The 26,173-nt window shown below is 40.5% G+C and overlaps 1 protein-coding gene across 5 annotated transcripts in view; it reads right to left on the reverse strand.

Annotated features, from left to right (window-relative positions):
• Positions 1-26,173, reverse strand: part of LOC144510123 (sodium bicarbonate cotransporter 3-like) — a 172,477-nt gene that overhangs the window by 92,803 nt on the left and 53,501 nt on the right. For all 5 annotated transcript variants that reach the window (XM_078239486.1, XM_078239502.1, XM_078239493.1 and 2 more), the window contains exons 2-3: positions 20,055-20,136; positions 12,693-12,842 (exon numbers count right to left, since the gene is read on the reverse strand). In XM_078239486.1, the coding sequence (XP_078095612.1) occupies positions 12,693-12,842; positions 20,055-20,136 (232 nt within the window). The remainder of the gene's footprint in view (positions 1-12,692; positions 12,843-20,054; positions 20,137-26,173) is intronic.

Genomic DNA, 26,173 nt, shown 5'->3' on the forward strand with positions numbered 1-26,173 from the left:
ACTACTACATTCATTCAACAAACTTGTATGTTACTATTTTAAAGCTGAATATGCTCAGCTAAATTTTAGTGGTGCCCATCTGGTTCACATTTTGCTCCACAGATATAAACTTCCTGAAAAAAATTAGGATGTACAGATTGCAGCTTGACACAATGATGCTGTCATCATAAAGTAGTTTCTAGAACATTCTAAATACACACCCTGGAACAGCTTAATTTCTTCAGTGCAGTATTTTCTGTATTCTCTAACATTGTTGCAAACATGGATTGAAATAGACAAGATAGATCAACTTTATACATTAAAGATCACATTGCTAAGCAAGACTCGCATTCCAACCATTATCTTGCAATTGTGCCTTTGTCTATATATGCCAAGTTTGTTAACCTACCTTTCCACTCACCTGATGAAGGAGCAGCTCGTGATTCCAAATAAACCTGTTGGACTTCAACCTGGTGTTATGAGATTTCTTACTGTACCCACCCCAGTCCAACGCTGACACTGCCTTTCTTCCTACTATGATATGGAGAAGTTATATTCTTGGGGAGGGGAGGGGGGGGGAAGAAGAGAGATACATGCATTTCCCCCCCTTCTACACAATAATTGGAGAAACATTTGGAGTTCTGACTGTGTTCTGACACTCCCATATCGAACAAGACTGGAGCAAATAAAAACGTTGTGGATGTTAAAACGTGGATGGTGTGGTGATGGTGGTGCAATTGGTATAACATTTTTGTGTGTTTATGGTGAATGTTAAAAAAATTCAGCATTACACTACAGTCGGTTTGTCGGGGGAATGCAACTTAGATGCTGGGAGAGCAGGATAATTACTCATTTTAGCTTGCAAGTGGTCATGTTAAGTAGAGTTAATGGACTTTTGTTTACTTAAGTTCTCCTGGGATTTCTGATTAGAGTGATTGACAGGATCATGTGATGATATGGTGGTATAGTCTTGGGTCTATAGCAGAGGGAAAACAGCTTTTGTAGAAAGCAGTTTAGTTTGCAACTGAAGCCTGTTTAAGTTAGAAGGATTTTGCAGGCTTCTGGAACTCATTTTTCTCTCAAAGCATCAAGACTGTCTACACTCAATATAGTGAGTATATTCATGGTTACTAACTGTATTTGAAGTGGCATTTAAGTCATAAAAGAGAAATGTTACTTATTTGAAACTTAAACAGTGATGTTAGAAATTAAAGTTGTTTCATTTTGATTTTCCAATATTGTTCAACTTTTCATTGTTAAGCTGCTTCATTGGTTAGAGCTATATTTAAACTGTGTTATTAAATAAAGTTTGTTTTACCATAAAAGATCCCCAAGTTGTCAGTGGAATTACTCTTGGAGCGAAGCATCCTGGCCTTACATTTATGCCAAAATAGAAAAAAATGTTGGGGTCAAGTCTGATGTCCGAAGGTAACGTGGGACTCTGGTCCAGCACCTTAACAATGACCAACTGGTGTCAAGTTGCATGCGGGCGTGTGCGTAGTTTGTGTTGACCTGCCATTATCCAATCGAGGCAACATGTAATGTTGGTAATACCCATTGTACAATACATTTCATTCAGCTCCTGAGCATATATATTTATTTATAAACATTTCCAGGGTATGTATTTAGAATATTCTTGCAGCATCTGTGGATGGAGTATTTCCTCAATGCAAACTGGCTGACCTACTGTGTATCCCTTGCATGTTTTGTTTTTAAAAAACTACAATTTTTGTAAATAGCTGCTATATCACAAATTTCAAACTTTGAATTTAAAAGTGCTGTTCACAATCTACTATATTTTATAATATATATAATATATATAAAATAATAGATTAAAAATAGATTGAAATAATGCAGCTTTTTTCCAAAAAATGAAAAAGAAAATGCCATCATGGGACAGCAGTGGTAAACATATACAGCTGTTACCATAATTTGTGCCACAATTGGATGATGATTTATGGAATCATAGGAAGATACAGCACATATGGCGGCCAATCAGCACATCATATTTGTGACAGAGTTATACAGCTCAAACTTAAGTTCAGGGATTCTGAACCTTGAGGGGCAGCTGTACTCACTGGAGGACATTTGGGTGACTGAATGTTTCATGGATCACTGGTTCCAGGTGGTGCTCACCCCACAGCTAGACAGAGTGCTGCATAGCAAGTAGGAATGCACTTAAAAGCACAGAACAATGCAGGTATTTCAAGAATCTTACAGGTGTATTCTCAAACTGATATTCAGCATCAACTATCGGTGAGAGTGGCAATATACCTAAACGAGTGTAACCCTGTGCTTGGCATCACGAGGCAAAGGACCATATAAGGGGCTACAAGGAAGTGTAGGACTGCAGTAATAATTGAAGATTTGAGAATCAGGGTACAATAAGCAGTTCCACTACTGTCAACTTGAGGCTTCTATGGTACATTGCCTCCCATCAAATAATCAAGAGATGTAGAATATCCCACAATGGAGGAGGAGCTTAGGAGAAAAGGAAGAGCCAGAAGCTCTGGTTTTCATGAGAATCAATGCATGGAGAAAGAGGATTAAGCTCCTCCAATCAAATTTAAGAAACTAGAATGGCAGTTAGGAAGCAATAGCAAACTCTGGATTACACCCAGTGAAGGGAAATTGGAAGACCTGACAGACTGGTGTACAATTAGAAATGTGGTACAGAAGACAGGACTTCAGATTCCTGGGACACTGGGGCCAGCTCTGCAACAGAAGGGTCCTGTTCAAGATGAAAAGGGTGCAAGTGAACAGAAATATGATCAATATCCTTATGGGCAGGTTAATTAAATTAAACCCTCCAGCAGAGTACTAAGTCAGCGAGGAGTTGGCTCCAAAATGTAACCGTAACAAGTTGAAACAAAATACAAAGACTGGGAAAGACAGGGTTAGAATGATACAAAATAAAAGGTGGTATTGTAGAAAATACAAAGAGGTAGGCTTGGAGTGCAAATGTATGAAGTGAGATGGCTAAGGTCCATGAGACACACGTGAAAACAGTCACATAAGAATATGATGTAGTGGCAATAACAGATCTGGGTCAAAAAATGGGAGGATTTGATGCTTAAAATTTCTGGGCACAAGGTATTCAGGAAAGATGGAGTGGGAGGGGGTAGGGGAGAAGAAAGACCGTTTTAAGTAAGGAAGCAGTTACAGCAATAGAGAATTTTTTTTAAAAGGGACTCAAAGGTACAACAACCTATTTGGATGTAGCTGAGAAACAATAAAGGCCCTAATCCAAATACTCAGAAGGAGACAGAGCTGTAGATTTGGAAATAAATTACAAGAAGGTTATGAACTGCAGAGGAGTGATAATAGGAGAATTGAACTACGCCAATATTTAGTTTTTTTTAGTGTCACAAGTAGGTTTACATTAACACTGCAATGAAGTTACTGTAAAAATCCCCTAGTCATCACACTATGGCGCCTATTTGGGTACACCATGGCAGAATTTAGCATGGCCAATGAACCTAATCAGCATGTCTTTCGGCCTGTGGGAGGAAACCGGAGCACCCGGAGGAAACTCCGCAGACATGGAGAGAACGTGCAGACTCCACACAGTGACCCAAGCCGGGAATCGAAGACCAATAAATGGTGGTGTTAAGGAGAGGAGGGGGAAGTTCTGAAATGTATCCTGGAGAACATTCTTGATCCCCGAGGGCAGAATTGTGTGAACGGTGTGCCAATGCCAACAGTATAACTGAGGTGGATGCCATTTCAGCTCTCTTGCTTTTTCCCTCCCATTTCCTACAGGAATGTAATTAAAATTTCAAGTACCAGTAGCATGCATGCAAAACACATGCAATTCTGCAGCAGAGGATGCTTTACTGAGGTGAAACCCACTGTTAGTTGGGAATGTTGCAGCTATGGCTACAAGAGTGTTTCCTGGTCGAACATGGAGGCTCTCGCCAGAATTCTACCTTGCTTGAGCGAGGCCGTGAAATCTCGCCCTCTGTATCACAGTCAAAACTTTATTGGCCAGCTCCATTACCATAAGATACATTAAGAGCACAAAGATGGTATGTGTGTTTTTTTTTATTTCATTGTAAATAATTCGCATTACATTGGTTTCACTTCATCCATGCATCATTGTCATTTAAGAGCGTGAGCGACAGCACAAGTGAGCATGGCCAGCAAGCAAGGGCCTGAGAGCAAGTGCCAAGAGCACCACAACAAAGCATCTTAACTGGAGCAGCCATGGATGCCTTCTGACAAATTTATTGGAATTTTAATGGATTGAATGTAGAGACTGTTGCCTAAAAGGGGGTGCCTGTGAATAGCTTTTAGGGAAGAGTTTGTAAGACTAATCGCAACCGTGTAGATGTAACAGTATGCGTTTCAGTTTTCTTAATAATTGTTTTAATTTAATATTTAAATATTTAAAATCTCAAAGTGTTATTGGAGTTTTTAAAACTACTTCAGCACGCATACCTTTTTTGTAAAATAATACGAATTGAAAATCATTGCGATAGCTTGCCAAGTTTCCCTTTGGACTGAGTTGGCAGGGCACATACCACCTGGCACAATACAACAATAGCATAAAATATGAACCAGTGTTTGTACAAGCAGCCACCATTTTAGAATGTGAAAATAAAAACAAGTTCAAATTAAATCAATGTGACATATTTTGTTGAATGAATCAATTCTACAACCATACCACAATCAAAACATTTTTAAAACGGGGGAATTCATTGTCTTCGGCATTCACCACAAAGTATAAATTCATTCAGAGTCACTTTGGCTGTGGCTTCATCGCAAGGATGCACTCTGGATCAGATTTGGTGCTTTCAATTTCAAAATCAAATCTCCACAATATATTTTGCTCTCCATACACTGAATTAGACATTCCATATTTTCCGAATAATCTGATGTTAGTTCGTGCATTATTTGTATTCCACAATTTGATGACAAAACCACAAAGAAAATCAAGTGGGGCAGCATACATATTTCCATTCGAGTTTCTCCCTAACAACCTCTTCCATTTGGCATGAACATGGTCCTTGAATGGCTTGTTGAGGCATACATCCAAAAGGCTGAACTGGTATAACTGCAATTTGCATAGGCACCTCTCGATCTCATCAGTTATAGGGGAGAAGAACACATCTCTCATAAGCTGTGTTCCTTGCATAAGGTGTCTGCTCTACACATTATTGATCCACAATATCAGTCCACCTTCATCCAACCATTATCATGGGCATGCACAACAATTACTGCAGGAAACTTGATTTTCAACATCTTAGCTTAATACTTTAATTTTGTTCTGCTGACCACGCGAGTTCCACCATGAATCTCATCTTTTCACGTCCCGTGGTTTTAACTACAACTGTTTTCACTCTACAGTTTGGCTGCTGGGTATATCAAAATTCCTGGGCTTTTCATCCATCTTGTAACAAAACGGTACTCATGTTTTTGCTGCTAATGATGAATCACTGTAAACTGGTATCTTTGGTGAGTTCTGAGCAATCTTGATCTTCTTCCATAACACTAGACGTTTCTGTTTAATAAAACAGCTACACCAACTAGCTGTTGCTCTGGAATTTTTGCTGGACTCAGGGTTTGGTTTGACTCACTGAAGTGCATATGCATTACATTTCTGGTGGAATGTGAACATTTCTAAGGACATATTCTGATATATGCTTCTCAAGATCAGTCCAGTGGCACCAGTACTTCAGTGACACTGAATACACTTGCTACAGCACAGTTATTTGACAAATTAGCAGACATGACAACTTTTAGCTCGAAACCAGCTTCATACTTTATTCTTTTTGCTGGAGGACCCATTTCTGTTCACCATACCTTAAACTCCCACACATCATCTTGACTACAGTCCATGTCACCTGCTTAATCACGTACAAGATGAGTAATGCACGCGTTGTGATGAAACATCAAGGCCAACTCCCAATGCAAGTACAGCATTTCTTAGCAGCAGGGACAGGTCAACTTAGAAATATAGAAAATAGGAGCAGATCATTCAATCCTGCTCCGCCATTCAACAAGATCATGGCTGATCCTCTATCTCAGCAACATACACCAGTGCCTCCCCATACCCTTCGACACCTTTAGAATCCAGAAATCTATCCATTCCCTTCTAATTATATTCAGATTTGGCCTCCATAGCCTTCTGTGGTACAGAGTTCCACTGGTTCATCACCCACTGAGTGAAGAAATTTCTCCTTATCTTAGCCCTAAATAGCCTACCCTGTATCCCAAGACTGTGACCTCTTGTTCTAGACCACTCCCCAGAGACAGATATCCAACATCCTCCGACTACATCCAGTCTGTCCAGTACCATCTCGTCTTGAGATGGAGAGAAAGATGGTTAGCAGATAGGAAGCAAAGAGTTGACATAAATGGGTCTTTTTCTGATTAGCAGTCAGTAACTAGTGCAGTTCTGCAGGGATCTTAGAACCCAACTGTTCACATTATATATTAATGAGTTGGAAGAGGGAACTGAATGTATTATCTCCAAATTTGCAGGAGGTACAAAGTTGGGTGTGAGGGTGAGCTGTAAGGAAGATGCAAAGATGCTTCAGCATGATTTGGACTGGCTGAGCGTGTAGGCATATGCACGGCAGATGCAGTATCATGTGGATAAATGTGAGCTTTTCCACTTTGGCAGCAATATTAGGAAGACAGATTATTACTTGAACAGGTGTAAAATCAGTGAGAGCTTCGTGTCCTCATGCATCAGTCGCTGAAACTAAGCATGCTGGTACAGCAGGCAGTAAAGAAGGCAACTAGTATGTTGGCCTTCATAGCAAGAGGATTTGAATATAGGGATAGGGATGTTTTGCTGCAATTGTGGCATTGGTGAGGCCACACCTGGAGAATTATGTGCAGTTTTGGTGCCCTTATCAAAAGAAGGATGTCCTTGGCTATAGAGGGAGTACAGCGAAGGTTTACCAGGCTGATTCGTGGGATGGCAGGTCTCTCATATGAGGAAAGACTAAATTGGTTAGGATTATAATCACTGGAGTTTAGAACAGTGAGAAGGAATCTAATAGAAACTTATAAAATTCTAACAGGGTTAGACGAGGTAGATTCAAAAAGAATGTTCCCAATGGCTGGGGAGTCCAGAAGTAGTTTGAGGGTAAGGGGTAAACCTTTTAGAACTGAGGTGAGGAGAAATTTCTTCACCCAAAGAATGGTGAATGTGTGGAATTCACTACCATAGAAGGTAGTTGAGGCCAAAATGTCTGATTTCAAGAAGAAATTAGATGTAGTTCTTGGGGCTAAAGGAATCAAGGGATGTTTTGGGGAGGGGCGGGGGGTGGTGTGTGATCAGGATATTGAATTTGATGATCAGCCATGATCAAAATGAATGGCGAAGCAGGCTCGAAGGGGCCAAATGGCCTACTCCTGCTATTAGTTTCTATGTTTCTGTTATTAAATAAAGCAGACATGCATGGATGAGGCCAAGGGAGTCATTTCATTGGCAACATTTCACCAAAACTGTTCTTAATTTTGAATACCTCTTAGATTAAACTTCCTCTTAAGCTCTTCTCCAACAACAGCCACATATGATGCAATTATACACTGAACAAAGACTGATACCTAAAATGAATTAGCAATCTTAACAGAATTTAGACATAAAAAGTTTTTATTCTAAAACACAAATGTAAGAGGTTTTCATTTAAAAAATACCTTCATTAAAAAAGTCAAAGCAGGAACAATTAAAATTGCACTCAAAGGAAAGTAAAATTTATACTAAGCATCAGCTAGGAAGTTTATTCTGTGGACAATATCAACAGATCTATTCTAAAATAAGGTAATATTACTGGCATCTAGCTGTGCACAAATGGAAACATATACCCTGTCCTGTATTTAGCCTGCTCTAGATTTTGAAGGTGAATTATCAAACATCAGAAACTTGATCCTCATCAGTTACTAAGAAATATCATGAATAAAAGGTGGGGGTCAACAAACTGGGTGAAAGTTATTCTAGGCTTATCGACTCTGCCAAATAACATTTACACCCTGTAGAGTGAACATACAGTTCAATTTCTCTCCTAACAGGTGCTGCTAGACCTGCTGAGTTTCCCAGCATCCTTAGTTTTTGTCGTTGAACATACAACAGGAAAATAGTAAATTAATATTCCTTTTCAACTAAAAATTCTTTAGGGTTGATCCCTCAACTGAGTACAATCACCACAATGGGCACATTTGGAGCTGAAATATTACATTTTGCTACTTTTTCCCTGGTCAGCACATGGGATGAAGCAGACGATAACAGGTATGTAATCAAGATGATGCTTGGGAGTTTAAGACAAGCTTCATCTGGAACTCGAAGCTAAATATAATGAAATCTTCGTCCCACTCAGAAATGACATGAAGGAGATGGTTCCAATGGAAAAATCAGTCACCAAGTTGAAAATTTCTGAAATGGCCTTATGGAAGATAAAGTTATATAGTACACCAAAATCTGAATTACTAGCCCAGTTACATAACACCCATTCCACTACACCGAGCATGAGCAATCCAGCGGTCTGGATTAATGATAACAACGCAAGTTGAAATCCAACCATGGAAGCGCAAAAATTTCAACTTGGTTAACAAAATAAACACAGAATAAAGAGTTAATACCAGTCAGTAATGGGGTCTACGAAACTACCAGATTGTTGTAAAAGTCTACCTACTTTAGTTTATGTCTTTTCCAATGGAAACTTGCCATTTCTACCTGGTCTGATCTACAAAGTGACTCCAGGCTGAGTCCTCTGAACTGGCCCAAAACAACACAGTTGTATCTTGTATTTCAACCAATGCACCAGATCTGAACAGGTCTAAGCCACATGCAGCCCATCTGTCCCTGCAAAAGCCTTGACACTAACATCTGGGAGTTTGTCACAGAATAATCAAGCAACAGCCTGACAGAATCATATATTTCATCAATATCCCAGAGCCCACCCCCTGGATACATCATGACCCACAGGCAGGATAGACCACAAGACCTGGTGGCACAGTGATATACAGTCAGTTGAGAATAGAACCTGCGAATCCTCAGCATTAACTCTAAATTCCAAAATTCTCAAGATATTAGGCAAGGAAGCCTCCTGTTGATAGGAATCTATTACCCTCACTCAGCTGGTGAATCAGTACTTCAAAGTTGAATCAGTTCTTCCACTTGGAGGAAGCACTGAGGGCAACAACAGTGAGAATGTTCTCCGAGACTTCAAATGATCATTACCAAGCATGGCTTGGTAGAGCAATATTGACCAAGTCCTGAAGGACATACTGGCCAGATTGGCAGATGAGAACATCAACAGGAGGGGGAAAATAATTTAAGCTAATTCTCACCAATCTACAAATGCAAAAGCATCCATCCGTGAGTATTTATTAACAATGACCACTACACAGTCTATGTCTACACAAAGGACCAGCTTCATTCTGAGGACACCCTCCAGTATACAGCATGGCACTGCCACCATGCTGAACAGGATAGATTCACGACTGATCTAGGGGCTCAAAACTGGACATGGAGGAGCTACTGTTGCCCATCAACAGCAGAATTGTATTCTACTAAATTCCGCAGCCTCATGGCTCAGTGTATCCCTCACCCTACCATTACCAAACTAGCCAACCAATTCTGGTTCAACAGAAAATTTAAAAATGAACTGCCAACCTGGTAAAGCTACAAGACAACATGTAGGAAAGAGTACTCCAGGAACATCCAATCCTTAATAATAGCAGAGCCCAGCATATTCGTGCAAAAGCAAAACATTTGCAACTGCATTTAGCTAGATGTGCCGAATGATCCATTTCGGCCTCCTCCCATGGCCCTTACCCCATCAGAGATACCAATATGGAGTCAATTTGATTCACCCCAGCTGAACACACTGGATACTGCAAAGGCTATCAGGTCCAGACAACATCCCAGCTGTGGCATTGCAAACTTGTGCTCCAAAACCAGCTGCGCCTGTAGCCAAGCTGCTCCAGTTGAACAATGTAGAAAATTACCAGATTATGTTTTGTCCATAAAAAGCAGTACAAATCCTATCCTGCCTTTATCACCACCCCATCAGCTTATTCTGAATCAACAAAGTGACAGAAGGTGACATTGACAGTGCTATTAAGAGCACTTTCCAATATTTGCCAAATGATCCAATTGACCAAGATCTCTCAGCACCCTATCTCTCTACAGCATTTACCTAAACATGGGTAGAAGAGTTAAATTACAGAAATAAGATCAAAGGTTTGACATCAAGGTAAGATTTGACCTCAAGACACCCCAATAAAATGAAAGTCATGACCATAAGGGGGAAAATAATCTATTACCTGGAGTCATTCCTAATATAAAAAGATAGCTGTAATTGTAAGATGTCAATTATCTCAGCCCCAGGACATTTCAGCAAAAGTCGCGAGCAATGTCCTAGGCCCAAATTTCAATACTTTATCAACCGCCTTCCCTCCCATGTAAGACCACAAGTAAGTTTGTTGGCTGATGAAAAGTGTTCCGTTCCATTCACAATTCAAGAAATAACAAAGCAGTCCACTGTAACAAATTGCAATGCAACTCAAGGGATTGAATGAATGGCTTACTCCTGCTCCTAATTCACATGTTCATATGTAAACTAAAGATATGGTACATCATCACAAGTACAAACAGTTAAATAAAGGCAAAATAATGAGGATCTTGGAATCTGAAACAAAATAGAAAATGCTGGAAAAACTCAGGTCTGACAGCATCTGTGGAGAGACAATAGAGCTAAAATTTCGAACAGGACGACCCTTTGTTGGAGCTAAAGACAAAGAAAATCGGACAAGATTTGTACTATGTGGTGGAGGTGCTGTGATTGGACAAAGGGAATGTAAATGGTGATGCTAACAGCTGAGAAAGGTGCTAAGTGTCCATTAAGTTGTCAAAAAGCAACTGGAGGAATGTGACAGTTGGTGTATGTGCGTGCGTGGGATGCGAGTGTAATGCGTATGTGCAAGTAAGACAAGATGAAGAGCGAGAATTCAGAAGTGGAAAATAAAAATAAAGTGATAAAAATGGATGAACAAGATGAAAAGAAGAAATGAAATAAAATAAATGGAAGTGGGGAGACAGTGGTTTCTTATTGTGGCACATCGAATCATGGCTTTCTAATTTCCTTTTTAAATAACCTCAATGGATTATTTTCCCTTGAAAAAACCTCAATGGATTATTGTCCCTGAAAAATAAACACACTCATACGGAAGAAATAATTTATTAGATAATAACTTCCTTTAAAATAGTATGGAAGATGAGCACAATGAGACTGAGACGGCATAGAAACATCACTGTAAGGCATCGCAAGTCTACAGCCAACAGGAGTCGTAGCTGAGACAGGTTAATTTTTCATTTTTGTACATGAATGAGAATAAAAGTTAGTTTATAATAAAACAATGCTATAATACAATCCTTGAAGCATAATTATTGGTTTTCTATTGATATCTGAAATTTAATGCTTCCCGCTCCACTTCAGTTTTGTAAGGAAATCTCTTTCTAGTTTGCTAACTAGTTACTTTACCTGTGACTTGCACATCTTGAAGTCAATCTATAAAATGTCAGAAAACATTTGAAGATTGACATGTCACTTTCCTGACATGGATCTGAAATAGAATCCAACTGCATTCAACACCAACGACAGAGTTGAAGTCAGAGGGGAAAAAAAACAAGTCTTCCTTGCCCAGCCTCTTCAGAAGGTACCAACACTAATTCATGTTTTGATGCATTTCTACAAGTGCCAATGCTCTGATATAACCTCAAATGGTTATTGTTCCTTTAAAGATTAGTTCCAAACATGAATAGGTTATTACATCATGCAAGACACTGCAGCTAGTCTGATCCTATCTTCTACCAATGAACAAACTTTTCAACAGGGATGATTTGATTTCCATTCGAAGAGAATACCTTCTCTGATAGCTTTATTTCAGCCAAGAGACACAGAAGTCAAATTTTGCAGTATTACAATGACCCCTGGCAATTTACAATTTAATAAATTCAACTTTTACTGATCAATGGCTCACTAGGTGGCACTTTTCAGCTCCCCAGAAGCTAAAAGGGGCAAATAAAATAATAAATGCAGTTAAGAAAAACATAATAGAAAAAATGAAAAGGGAATGAAAAAGGTGAGAGTGAAAAAGATTAGGAAGCAGCAAAAGCGGGGAAATCCACAAGCACAAAAAGAGAAAGGAGACCATGGCAGGTAGGGGGTGCACTGCAAGTATCAAGAAATGAGAGCGTGGAAGAAAGTCACAAACATAAAGAGAGAAAGAAAAATCCAGGGAGGGAGCCCATGAGTACAAACAGAGAAGAGTTCCTTGAGCACAACACAAAAGATGGGTATGTCAGGGGGCTCCACAAGTGCAATCTGAGGGACGTGGGGAAAATAAATCAGACAGAGTTTGGAAAAAAGGAAAAACGAATAGAAGAAAGGAGATATAAAGACAAGTAACAGGAAGGAAATGAATGCAAGAAATAAACAAGAAGTCAAACACATTTTAGTTTCCATTCATTTAATACCATTAATTTGGCATTTTTTTCCCCCAAATAGCCATTCATGGGATATGGGCATCACTGGCCAGACCAGAATTTATTGCCCATCCCTAATTGCCCTTGGGTGGTGGTAGTGAACCTCCTCCTTGAACTTGAAGTCCATGTGATGTAGGAACACCAACAATGTGGTTAGGAAGGGAGTTCCAGGATTTTGACCCAGGACTATAGAACTACGATCAATTCTTACCATATGAGGGAGACTCTCTTCCATCATCTTTATCAGAGTCCTTTTCTTTTCCCTTTTTCCTATGATGATGCTTATGACCACGATGCCTATGACGCCTTCGACTTTGTCTACCGAGAGGAACATGAACCCCAATGTATACAGCCCTATGACCTGGAAAGCAAAAACAAATACAGTCATAAAACTTCTGATGAAACCTACAGAAGCCAATACTGATTTTGAAAAAATGGGAATTTACAAAGTGAGGGAACAACAATATATTATTTTCCCTAAAACCAGAAGTGTTAGAAGAACATGTACTTCTAAGAGGACTCCATGTGGGCAAACATCTGCAATAAAACTACCCTTGAACTGACAGTGTTCAGGAGATATATAATTATTCAATCTTCCATGAAGTGGCTCATAGTGATGTAGCTTTATAATAGGATGCTCATTCATTGTAGACCATAATATCAAGGCCATTTATGGCAGAGAATTACTTAAGGTGCATTATGTAATCTTTACTGGTACTCTGACAACTATTTCACAGCACCGTCATTATTTTTGCCCAATGGGTAAGGGAGTATTTTTAAAATTTTATTAAAAATTCTAACCGAGATACAGACCATAATACACCAGAAGATAACATGACACCAAAATTCCAAGCCCCCATAATATGGTCCAAGTAGTATAGCAAAACAGATGTCACTGATTGCAAAGTTAAAAACATTATCAAAGTGAAAAGACAAAGGGCCCTATTTTACCACTTTGATTCTAAGAGCTAGGCGGACTTGAAACTGGGAGTGTTTCAGATCCGACTTTTAGACCCGTTCTCAGGCGCCCCCATACGCACTCTGCCTGCGAAAATATCAGCAATTCCAAATCGCACTGCACAAGCCTGTGAGCGGGGCTTAACGTGCCCAAAACCCTGTAGCTCTGATTGGTGCCTCCAACTGCGCATGCGCAGAAAAAGATAGATAGAATGCGACTCACCGAGCCGGATAATATCACCCCCTGGCCCCCACAGACATTACCCCACTCTCACAACATTACTGACCCACCATCCCTCCTTCCCCCCACCAATCTCAGGCAGAATGGCAGCGGACCCCCCATCTCCCCACCGATCTCAGGCAGAGCCGTCGGACACTAAGCACTTACCTCTTCACTAACTGGAGTGCCCAAATCAGACTTAAATGGATCACGTCTGTTTCGCGCTGATTCGGATGGGCGGATGCGGTGGCAAAGGGGGAAGTGCCGGTAAAGTTGGGCATGCAACCCATTAAGTCAAGTTAAATACATGTAAATGGTAAAATCGGGCCCAAAGAGAAGAATCTCTGGTAAAGATGAAAGTGCTGCTCTTAAAGCTGAACTACTCTTAAAATGCCCAAGGATACAACAATTACAAAGACATGGAACAAAAACATACCTGCTAGAGCACCCAAAATTTTTGTGCAGTGCCAATATGTTTCTGGCTAAAATAGTCATGGATGGAAGAGGCTAGATAGTGGAAGTGGTGACAAGGGAATCTATCAAAACAACATTCAGAGCCAAGTGGAAGGAAGTAACACAAGTACTCAGACTGACAATTCCCTGACACCCAGGAACTCATAAATGTAGGGCAAGGTTTGAGGACCCCACAAGCGAAGGCAAGTATAATGGCTGTAAGCTACCATTAGTGCATATTTTGTACATTTCAGTCAGTGAACCTATACTTCTGTGCTAAATTAAAAGCAAAATTAATATGGATGCTGGAAATCTGAAAGAACAGAAAATGTTGGAAAAACACAGCAGGTCAAGTTTTTCCAGCATTTTCTATGTCTATACTTTCGCGCATTCATTAATCAAAAGCATAGCCCATGCACTGGATGGTCTGTAGCGCCACCTACATATGGTTAAACCATCCTGAAATGCAAGTATGTTTAAAAAACCTCACTTACTACCTTTGGGAATTCCATAGGGAGAAATTTTGAGAATTCTCAAATTATTATCTAATTCCCAGCAACGACTAAGAATAATAAGCCTCTGTCATGAGAGCAACAGTTACACACAATTCCTAAGAACAGCAGGACTATAGGAGATAGAACAGGAGGAGAAAGTGAAGGAAATCCTGAGAACTCACCCCACTTAATACTGTAATGGATGGATATGTTCAAGGGCCAATTACCTAATGCTACTTGCTGCTAAATCAAAAATCAGAACTACTTTCTATTTTGGGAATCATACACAAACATTTCGTGAGCCAAACATGAAGGAAAAATAATGGACTGCTTGAACCTAATTAATTTTTTATCCAGAGAGCGGGAGAAGTGGAAAGAATTAACAAAATAATCTTCAATAACTGGCACTGGGAACAGAAATTAGCAAACTCAATCATGAAACCTACCATTTGCAATTACTCACCCAGCTGTGTCAACTTGAGGTGATGTGGGAGATAGTCTAGAATCAAGAGTGATTCACAACTCACAAGGAAGTCAGGGGTTGAAGCATTGGAAATAAGGAACAACATATCAGGACAACGGTTTAAGAGGATGGCAAGACACTCGCTGCTGAGCATTTGTTGATTTTCAGGGTCCTGCCACAAAAAGACTTGAAGAGCATCAGTAGGTATTGGAACAATACTGAAAATATGTGACTGAAAGCCACAGATTCCAGTGCCATTCTTCGCCATCAGAGACAGCTTCATCACAATGCAGAGTATCGTGGAACAAATGGCAACTTCATGAGGTCCATCAGAAGTTGCACAAGATGCAAAGCCCATATATAATGATTAACTAACTGACAAACGATGTCCTGGACTCTGACAACCGACAACTGTTGTCCACAAGGGGTCTAAATTTCCTGTAGTACTCCCATAATCCAGGCTTTCTAATCAGTCTGTTGTTCCTGCTATCTAAACAAAATGATAAAGATCTTGAAGGGCATGTTGTTATGAGGATGAGCTTTTAAAAAAGGTACAGTTTCTAATTTTCCTTTTTCTGGCTGGATTTAAACAAAACCCTGTGAACCCATCGAAACTGTCACAATGCACATAATCTCACATTCCAAGTCGAACTTAAAAAAAAACACAGCCATTGGAGAACATGAAAGACCCATCCCCTGTTGGCGTCACACTACCCTTAAACTTTTCAAATGGGTTCTGAAATAAGACATCAAAATGCAATTATCGGTCCTGAAATAATAACTGCAGCAAACATGTACACAACAAAGCAGGTACTTTTAAGGACTCTCACCAAGCAGGAGAGAAAGAACAACATAATGTTGTACTGAGCACAAGTTTTGAAGCTGTGTCTCTGCCTCTCTCTCTCTGAGAAGTATTGTGCCCCGTTTTTGATAAGTAACTATTCTGAGATTGATCTACTGTGAATGGAGACCTTTTGAAATAAAGCATGGAAATCCTCACTATGCAACTGCACCCAGGATGACAAATGAAAACTGTAATGTGGAATCACCATGTCAAGACCAGCCAAGGAACAACTAACCACACAGTCCTCCATTTTATTTTACATGTACTGTAAAAATCCTATAAGCTAATCCTTTCACTCTGCCATTTGTATTGGTGTGTGACAAAAACAGAAAATGCAGGCAAATCTCAGCAGGTCTGACAACATCTGTGGGGAGAGAATAGAGCCAACATTTCAAATCTAGATCACCCTTTGTCAGAGCTGAGAGAATAAGCAGAGATTTATACCATCGTGGTGGTGATGGGGGGAGAGAGAGAGAGAGCGAGAGGGAGAGAGCGAGAGGAGGAGGAGGAGGAGGAGGAGGGAGGGAGGAGGAGGAAAGAGAGAGAGTGGAATGGGACAAAGGGAATGACCCTTTGTCAGAGCCCCAGTTGAGACCTGCTGAGATTTTCCAGCATTTTGTTTTTGTATTGGCTGAAACTCTGGTTGATGGGGAACTTTGCTGTTCATGGGGATGCTCATTTATTATTCAGCAGCAATTGACAGAAAACAAGGCAATGCTCCTTACTAAACAGAAAATGTCAGAAATTATTTGTACAGCAAGGGCCAAACAAATTAAGTCTTTTGATCCAAATTACGACCTGATGTAGTCTCAAAAACCAATGCCGATACAATTTATTTCCTCCCTTCCTTCCTATTGGTTCTGGACCCACATGAATCATTCCTATACCCTCTTTATGCCAGCAGATTGGCACTCTGCAATTTCTACCCCAAAATATCTTGATATTATTTATAAATCACAATTTAGCTTCTAAAACAGCAGTCACAAGAATTTGGCTTATGACACTATTGACATGTCTAACATGCTAGATTTCAAAGGACATTGAATTCAAATGGTGTGGCAATGTACGAAAACAAATTGTATAAATAGAATATTTAAAAACATTCAAAGTCACAGTTCAAAACCAGGGTTTCATTGGAATCTTTGATATAGTTCTCATAATACTGCGAAGCATTATCCAAAGGGCATATGAGGCACTTACTGATTCTGCCCGTTTCAGCAATGCAAATAACTGAAGAACTAAGGAAGGCGACCATGAACCCACCATTATCCCTCACCAAAAAAGTTACACAATTGCAGGAATAAGTATTTTTAAAAGAAGTTGGGCATGTTTGTGATGCATTTTAGAAAAAAAAATGAACCAGTGAACTTTGGAGCACAATAGCAGCTTGCAAAGGAAGCGACTAATCCTGAAAAGAACAGCTTTGTGGTATGCCGATTCTAAACTAACCAAAAACTGTGAAAACAAAAGGAACATGAAAACTAAGAAAACAAACTGCAATCTTCCTACTCAACACATTGCACGTACTGATACAAATACACTTTCACATTTGGCACTTCAATCATGGAGGTCAACAAAGGGTGACATCCATGTTTGTTTTTCCCACATTTACATTGCTGAAACTGGCAGAAATAAAAATCCACAAAAATAGGACTAAGCATGCCATAGGAAAAATTCTTTACAGTATTACGAGGGCCCATCTTACATCAATAATAACGGAATAGATTCCCCAGTCATATGCTGATATTTCTAGAACATAATTCAGAAACATTTTTTCCTCCAAGTAAAACAAAACTATTACCTAGGGACAAGATATTTAGACTGTAACTGCTATGTTCCATGGAGAGGCCGAATGCAAAGCTTCATTTTAAAATAACAGTGTGTGAGACCAAGCCCATTTACACAGCCATCAGCAACTTACGTTAGTGACACATTGATGTATATTAGTTGCATGTTGGGATTTCTAGAGTAAATTCATGCACATGAACTCCAAACAAGAATTTGAATTATAAAAAATATATTGCAGAATGTATTCAGCCCATTGTATTAATGCCAAAACTCTAGTCCCCACACCCCTTGTTCTTTCCCCACGATGCTGCAAAATTTTCAAGTAAAGATCCAAACCCCTTTTGAAAGTAATTAATGAATCTGCTTCTACCATCCCAGGTCACACAATGCATTTCAGATCATAACTTGTTGCATAAAACAAAATTCATTGTTTCATCTCTGGTTATTTTAGCAAACATCTTAAAACTGGGTTAATTGGTTACTTATACTATTAGAAGTAAGAAGTCTCACAACACCAGGTTAAAGTCCAACAGGTTTATTTGAAATCACAAGCCTCCGGAGCGCTGCTCCATCATCAGGTGAGTGAAGCAGCACTCTGAAAGCTCATGATTCCAAATAAGCTTGTTGGACTTTAACATGGTGTTGAGAGACTTCTTACTGTGCCCACCCCAGTCCAACGCCGGCATCTCCACCTCATGACTATTAGAAGTAATTTCTCCATGTGTACTCAAAAACTCCATAATTTTGAACACCTATTAAATCTTGCATAAACCTTATTTCTCCAAGAACAATCCTAGCTTTTCTCATTTATCCATGTAACTAAAACTTCTCATGCCTGGAATCATTCTTGTATTTTTTTTTAACTTCCTGGCCTCGAAATCCTTTCAAAATTATGGTGCCCAGATTGCAAATAATAATCTAGCTGTGGTCTACCCAAAGATTTACTGTAACTACATTGTTTTTATGCTCTAGGCTTCAATTTATAAAGATTTTTAAGAGCTGTATTAACATGTTCTGCCAATTTCAAAGATAGCTATGTATGAAAAGGTATGTTCTTGCACCCCTGCTAAAATGATACCATTTGATTATCCGGCTTCCCATAATTTATCTTTGAAATGTTTATTTCACACTTCTCTGCATTTAAATTTCATCTGCATGTGAATACCCATTTCATTAGTCTTTGTCCTCCTAAATTCTGCTAATATCTTCCTCACTGCTCAACACATTTCCAAGGTTTATCATTTGTAAACTTTGAAATTTTGCCCCTATACTCAAGTGCAGGTATTAGTGTTTCAGGCCTGCCAACTCTGATTTAGCAAAACTTGTGCTTAATGCTCTACAAATTCTGGCTTTGTACGGTTTCTTACAATCCCTCACTGAACAGCAAGAAAATGCCATGAAGTCAGGGAACACCTAGTGTTAGTGGCAGTAGCGCAAGCACTCAAAATTATAAATCAATAATAAGCTTCTAGATTGCAACCAACATCATTTCTGACCAAATTTTCTTTTAAAAGACAGCACCGGTTAAATTAGATAAATTGGGTCATAAAATTAATAAGATTGGAGTTAAAAAAAAAGGAAGAATTAAAATTTTCATGAAATCCCAAGCGGATCGAAATTATTTCAGCTGAAAGTGAGGAAAAGGCCAACAACACTGAATGCAAATTGCAGGGAATATTTGAAATGACAAAAGGAATGGTGGTAAAGTGGGATTCATGGAAAAAAAACAAAATTATTAGTCACTTCATTTCTGTCTCCACCCACAATGGTGAAAATTGTTAAAAATCTGACATCTATTTTGCACAAAGGCAAAGGTAGAATTAAGACAATTAGCAATTAAAACATGGTTATGATAAAAGACTTCAACATGCTTTGAACCTAAATGTCTGTTCCAGAGAATTACACCAATGAGTCTCAAGTGGTGGGACTAAAATTAGCTTATTAATTGACTTTTCTTTGTACATCTGGTAATTCAGGAAAGACGTCAAAGAAAGGGGTCAAGTAGCATACCGTGAAACTACAGGCCTGTATGTTTAACATTTATCGTAGGAAAGTCTGTAAAATGGTTTTGACACAGTGGACAGATACTTGGAAAAACCGTTCCATGGAAGGCACTTGGATTTAAAGCACCGAGAGACAGACATTTTATAAAAATAGAATTATGCTAAAGGTAGTGGGCACAGAATTATTACTAATATTCAGATCCGAAGGTCGCTCCAAGAAATTTTGTTTCGTTGAAACAGGCTACGTGTTTAAAAACAAAAATCAATTTGCAATATTGTCATCTTGAAATTGCAACATGTAAACTTTAGAACATCAAGAATTTTGAAAGATAAAATTATGTGCAAACTTACTCTCCAGTTCTTCTTTCTCAAAGTTTGTATTGACAATTGTGCTTGTTTTACCCAAATCCACGATAGCTTCTTCATCGTGTCTCTACAAAAAATAGAGAGATCAGTATCCATCAGTATCTATTACAAATCTGTAATAACTTCAAAGAGTACATTGTTTGATGACTGGATGCATACAATGTAATATTGCTTTAAGTACTCTTATGCATTGCTCAACTTCAAGTGTGTCCAAGCTGCAGCTCACAAGCCATGGTACCCAGTCCTTGAAGTCACAGAAACTATCTTACTTGCACTTCTCGCTTTCCTTCACAAGAATTTTGAGAGTCTGGATATTTGAAAAAAAGTGTATTCTTAAGCACCAAATCAAAAATCAGAACACAAAGCTGTTAGCATTGGAAACTGAAGATATTTGCAAATTGATTTGAACACAAATTTAAAAACAGTGGTCAGAGCCTATTCCTGTTGAGTACAAGCGCAAGTTCAGTTCTGAGAAAAGGTGTTTTTTTTGCAGCTACATGCTTTTAAAGCAATATAAAATACCCACACACCTATTCCAAAAGTCAAGAATGAAAGGATTGTCACGATGGCACAGTGGTTAGCACTGCTGCTTCACAGCATCAGGGACCCGGTTGGGTCACTGTCTGTGTGGAGTTTGCACGTTCTCCCCGTGTCTGCATGGGCTTCCTTCGGGTGCTCCCACATTCTGAAAGATGTGCTGGTTAGGTGCATTGACCCGAACAGGTGCTGGACTGTGGCGACTAGGGGAATTTCACAGTAACTTCACTGCAGTGTTAATATAAGCCTTACTTGTGACTTATAATAAATAAACTTTAACTTTACTTCTGGACAATGTACAACAGTAATAGCCCTGATACTGCAGTCAGTGATGAAGGAATACCACCGGCCACTGACCTCAAGGAAAGCTATCCAATAAGATTTAGCAGGCTTTCATTTCCCCTTTTACTATGTCAATTTCATTTTGGTGCCATCTGAAAGGAATCTCTGAGACCACGGAACAGTGAACATTGTGCAATTCTCAAACTGTAGATGTGGTTGACAGAGCCCTCAACGGTGTCCACCCCATTTCCTGCACTTGTACTCTCATCCCTTCCCCAAGCCTCCTATAACTACAACAGGTTCTCCCTGGTCCTCATTTTCCACTCTAGCTGCCACATTCAATGCATCATCCTTCGCCATTCCTGCCTTCTTCCCTTCCCTCCCAGCATTCTGATTAGACATTTTCCTCCACAACACTCCACTCCATCACTCATTACCTATAACTTCACTCCTTTCCCCTTTCCTGCTGTACATTCACATGCAACAATAAAATATTCAACACATTTTACCTCTTTCCTTCCCCCTGTCCAAGGCTCTAACCACTCCTTCCAAGTAAAACAACAATTTACTTGTACTTCTTCCCAGTTAGTATACAGTATTCACAACACCTATGCAATCACCTCTCCGCTGGGAAAACTGAATCTGGATTATTTATATGATATTCTAACTTAATATTTAGTTTGGAAAACAGACTCTAATAAAGAATCTAAGTTAAAGTACTAGATAAACATATACAGAAACATTAATTTGAGTAAATGTTTGCAGAATATTTCCATTAAGTTCACAAGCATGATGCCAAGCTTCCAGTCAGCTTATGAGAAGGGTGTGGTGACCATCATGGGTGATTTAAATCTATACATAGATTGGACAAACCCCATTGGCAAAGGTAGCATGGATGATGAATTTATAGAGTGGGGAGATCAGTACATTCTAGAGCCAACCAGAGAGCAGGCTATACTAGATCTGGCAATGTGCAATGACAGTAAGAAGTCTCACAACACCAGGTTAAAGTCCAACAGGTTTATTTGGTAGCAAATACCATAAGCTTTCGGAGCGCTGCCCCTTCGTCAGATGGAGTGGATATCTGTTCTCCAACAGTGCACAGACACAGAAATCAAGTTACAGAATACTAATTAGAATGCAAATCTCTACAGCCAGCCAGGTCTTAAAGGTACAGACAATGTGGGTGGAGGGAGCATTCAACACAGGTTAAAGAGATGTGTATTGTCTCCAGACAGAACAGCTAGTGAGATTCTGCAAGATCAGGGGGAAAGCTGTGGGGGTTACTGATAATGTGACATAAATCCAACATCCCGGTTTAGGCCGTCCTCATGTGTGCGGAACTTGGCTATCAGTTTCTGCTCAGCGACTCTGCGCTGTCGTGTGTCGTGAAGGCTGCCTTGGAGAACGCTTACCTGAAGATCCAAGGCTGAATGCCCGTGACTGCTGAAGTGCTCCCCCACAGGAAGAGAACAGTCTTGCCTGGTGATTGTCGAGCGGTGTTCATTCATCCGTTGTCGCAGCGTCTGCATGGTTTCCCCAATGTACCATGCCTCGGGACATCCTTTCCTGCAGCGTATCAGGTAGACAACGTTGGCCGAGTTGCAAGAGTAGGTACCGTGTACCTGGTAGATGGTGTTCTCACGTGAGATGATGGCATCCGTGTCGATGATCCGGCACGTCTTGCAGAGGTTGCTGTGGCAGGGCCGTGTGGTGTCATGGTCACTGTTCTCCTGAAGGCTGGGTAGTTTGCTGCGGACAATGGTCTGTTTGAAGTTGTGCGGTTGTTTGAAGGCAAGAAGTGGGGGCATGGGGATGGCCCCGGCGAAATGTTCGTCCTCATCAATGACATGTTGAAGGCTCCGGGGGAGATGCCGTAGCTTCTCCGCTCCGGGGAAGTACTGGACGACGAAGGGTACGCTGTCCACTGTGTCCCGTGTTTGTCCTCCGAGGAGGTCGGTGCGGTTTTTCGCTGTGGCGCGTCGGAACTGTTGATCGATGAGTCGAGCGCCATATCCTGTTCTTATGAGAGCATTTTTCAGTGTCTTGAGGTGTCTGTTGCGATCCTCCTCATCAGAGCAGATCCTGTGTATTTGGAGGGCTTGTCCGTAGGGGATGGCTTCTTTTACGTGTTTAGGGTGGAAGCTGGAGAAGTGGAGCATCGTGAGGTTATCCGTGGGCTTGCGGTACAGTGAGGTGCTGAGGTGACCGTCCTTAATGGAGATCCGTGTGTCCAAGAATGCAACCGATTCCGGAGAGTAGTCCATGGTGAGTCGGAGGACAAACACGGGACACGGTGGACAGAGTACCCTTCGTCGTCCAGTACTTCCCCGGAGCGGAGACGCTACGGCATCTCCTCCGGAGTCTTCAACATGTCATTGATGAGGACGAACATCTCGCCGGGGCCATCCCCACACCCCCACATCTTGCCTTCAAACAACCACGCAACCTCAAACAGACCATTGTCCGCAGCAAACTACCCAGCCTTCAGGAGAGCAGTGACCACGACACCACACGGCCCTGCCACAGCAACCTCTGCAAGACGTGCCGGATCATCGACACGGATGCCATCATCTCACGTGAGAACACCATCTACCAGGTACACGGTACCTACTCTTGCAACTCGGCCAACGTTGTCTACCTGATACGCTGCAGAAAAGGATGTCCCGAGGCATGGTACATTGGGGAAACCATGCAGACGCTGCGACAACGGATGAATGAACACCGCTCGACAATCACCAGGCAAGACTATTCTCTTCCTGTGGGGGAGCACTTCAGCAGTCACGGGCATTCAGCCTTGGATCTTCAGGTAAGCATTCTCCAAGGCGGCCTTCACGACACATGACAGCGCAGAGTCGCTGAGCAGAAACTGATAGCCAAGTTCCGCACACATGAGGACGGCCTAAACCGGGATGTTGGATTTATGTCACATTATCAGTAACCCCCACAGCTTTCCCCCTGATCTTGCAGAATCTCACTAGCTGTTCTGTCTGGAGACAATACACATCTCTTTAACCTGTGTTGAATGCTCCCTCCACCCACATTGTCGGTACCTTTAAGACCTGGCTGGCTGTAGAGATTTGCATTCTAATTAGTATTCTGTAACTTGATTTCTGTGTCTGTGCACTGTTGGAGAACAGATATCCACTCCATCTGACGAGGGGACAGCACTCCGAAAGCTTATGGTATTTGCTACCAAATAAACCTGTTGGACTTTAACCTGGTGTTGTGAGACTTCTTACTGTGCTTACCCCAGTCCAATGCCGGCATCTCCACACAATGTGCAATGAGACAGGACTGATCAATGACCTCAGTGAAGGCGGCCTGAGGCAACAGTGACCATAATATAACTCAATTTCTCTTTCAGTTTGTGGGCAAGAGAAGTGGATTTAAGACAAGTGTTTTAAATTTAAATAAGGGCAGTTATAAGGACATTAAGACAGAGCAGCCTAAAGTGAAGTGGAAAATTAGGTTAAGGGATAGGTCAGTAGAGATGCAGTGGGAGACATTCAAGGAGATATTTCAGAATATTCAAAATATATATTTCAGTGGGAAAGAAAGACTCTAGGGAAAGGACATACAATCCGTAGCTAACTAAGAAAGTTAAAGATAGTATCTCATCTTAGCTGGCATTTTAATTCTCCCCTCCACCTTTGGCCTCTGGAACAGTTGAAAATGCCAAAAACGTTTTTTTTAAGTTTATTTACTAGTGTCACAAATAGGCTTACATTAACACTGCAATGAAGTTATTGTGAAAATCCCCTAGCTGCCACATTCCAGCACCTGTTTGGGTACATTAATGGAGAATTTAGCAAGGCCTATGCACCTAACCAGCACATCTTTTGGACTGTGGGAGGAAATCAGAGCACCCAGAGGAAACCCACGCAGACACAGGGAGAACATGCAGATTCCACACAGTGACCGGAGCCAGGAATCGAACCTGGGTCCCTGGCACTGTGAGGCAGCAGTGCCAACCACTGTACTATCCACAATGCAATGCAATGTGAAATGCAAACTTGAGGAACAACACCTTATCTTTCAGTTAGGTACTTTCCAGCCTTTCGGGCGCAACACTGAATTAAACAATTTGAGATCATAACCTTGTTTCCATTTTTTGCGTTTGCTTTTGGATGGAAACTGTCAATGATTTAACTTCCCAATTACACATTCATCACGTTATCACAGCCTTTTGCTTTATGCCTTCATTCCTATTATCAATAAATCTCTCCTGACTTCCACCCCATCAGAAACCATTCCTTTTGTTCAACTTCTGCTCCTATACTTGCTTTAAACCTGTTAGAGATGCAGCTTTTTCCAGCTAAATGAAAAGTCATTGACCAGAAACTTGAACTTTGCTTGTCTCCTCACAGAAGCTGCCAGGTCCAAATGTGCATTTCCAACATTTTCTGTTTTTTTCAAAATACAATGTTAACACATGCACAACACTGGAGATAAGTGGTCTTTGGCTTAAAGAATGCCTCAAAATAAATGTTTTAGAGACAAGAAAAAACGAACTAGATTTGAAATTAAAGTAGTAGTTAATGGTTGTTTTTTGATCTGGAGGCAGATATACAGTGGGATTTCAAATGGGTGAGTGCAGGACTGCATCTTTTAAGATCTGGCTGGCTGTAGGGATTCGCATTCTAATCAGTATTCTGTAACTTGATTTTTGTGTCTCTGTGCCCTGTTTGAGAGCACATTTCCACTCCATCTGACGAAGGAGCTGTGCTCCGAAAGCTAATGGTATTTGCTACCAAATAAACCTGTTGGACTTTAACCTGGTGTTGTTAAAACTCTTACTGAGTGCAGGACCACAGCTTTTCTTGATGTACATTAATGACCTAGAAGTGATTGTGCTGGGCACAAATTCAAAATTTACTAATAAACAGAAACTTGGAATGATTGTAAACTGCGAGGACAAATGCTAGACTTCAAGGGGGCAGAGACAGGTTAGTGGAACAGGCATACACTTGGCAAAGGACATTTAATGCAGAGAATTGTGAAGCGATTCCTTTGTAATTTTCTTTATTTTATATTACCTCTCCTCATGCGACGAGGTAATATAAAATGAAGGAAATTACATACAAACTAGATGCAGGAGTGGACCACTCAGCCCCTTAAGCCAGTTCAGTAATTCAACAAGATCATGGTTAATTGGATTTTCACCACCACCGCCATCTCCCTCTTCTCCTCCCTTTGTTGATTAAGAATCGATCTCCCTCTGCCTTAATGATATTTAATGACTCTGCTTCCACTGCCTCCAACCCTCGGAGAAAAACATTTCT

The sequence above is a fragment of the Mustelus asterias genome, chromosome 2 (assembly GCF_964213995.1).
Source record: "Mustelus asterias chromosome 2, sMusAst1.hap1.1, whole genome shotgun sequence".
NCBI classification, from domain to species: Eukaryota; Metazoa; Chordata; class Chondrichthyes; order Carcharhiniformes; family Triakidae; genus Mustelus; species Mustelus asterias.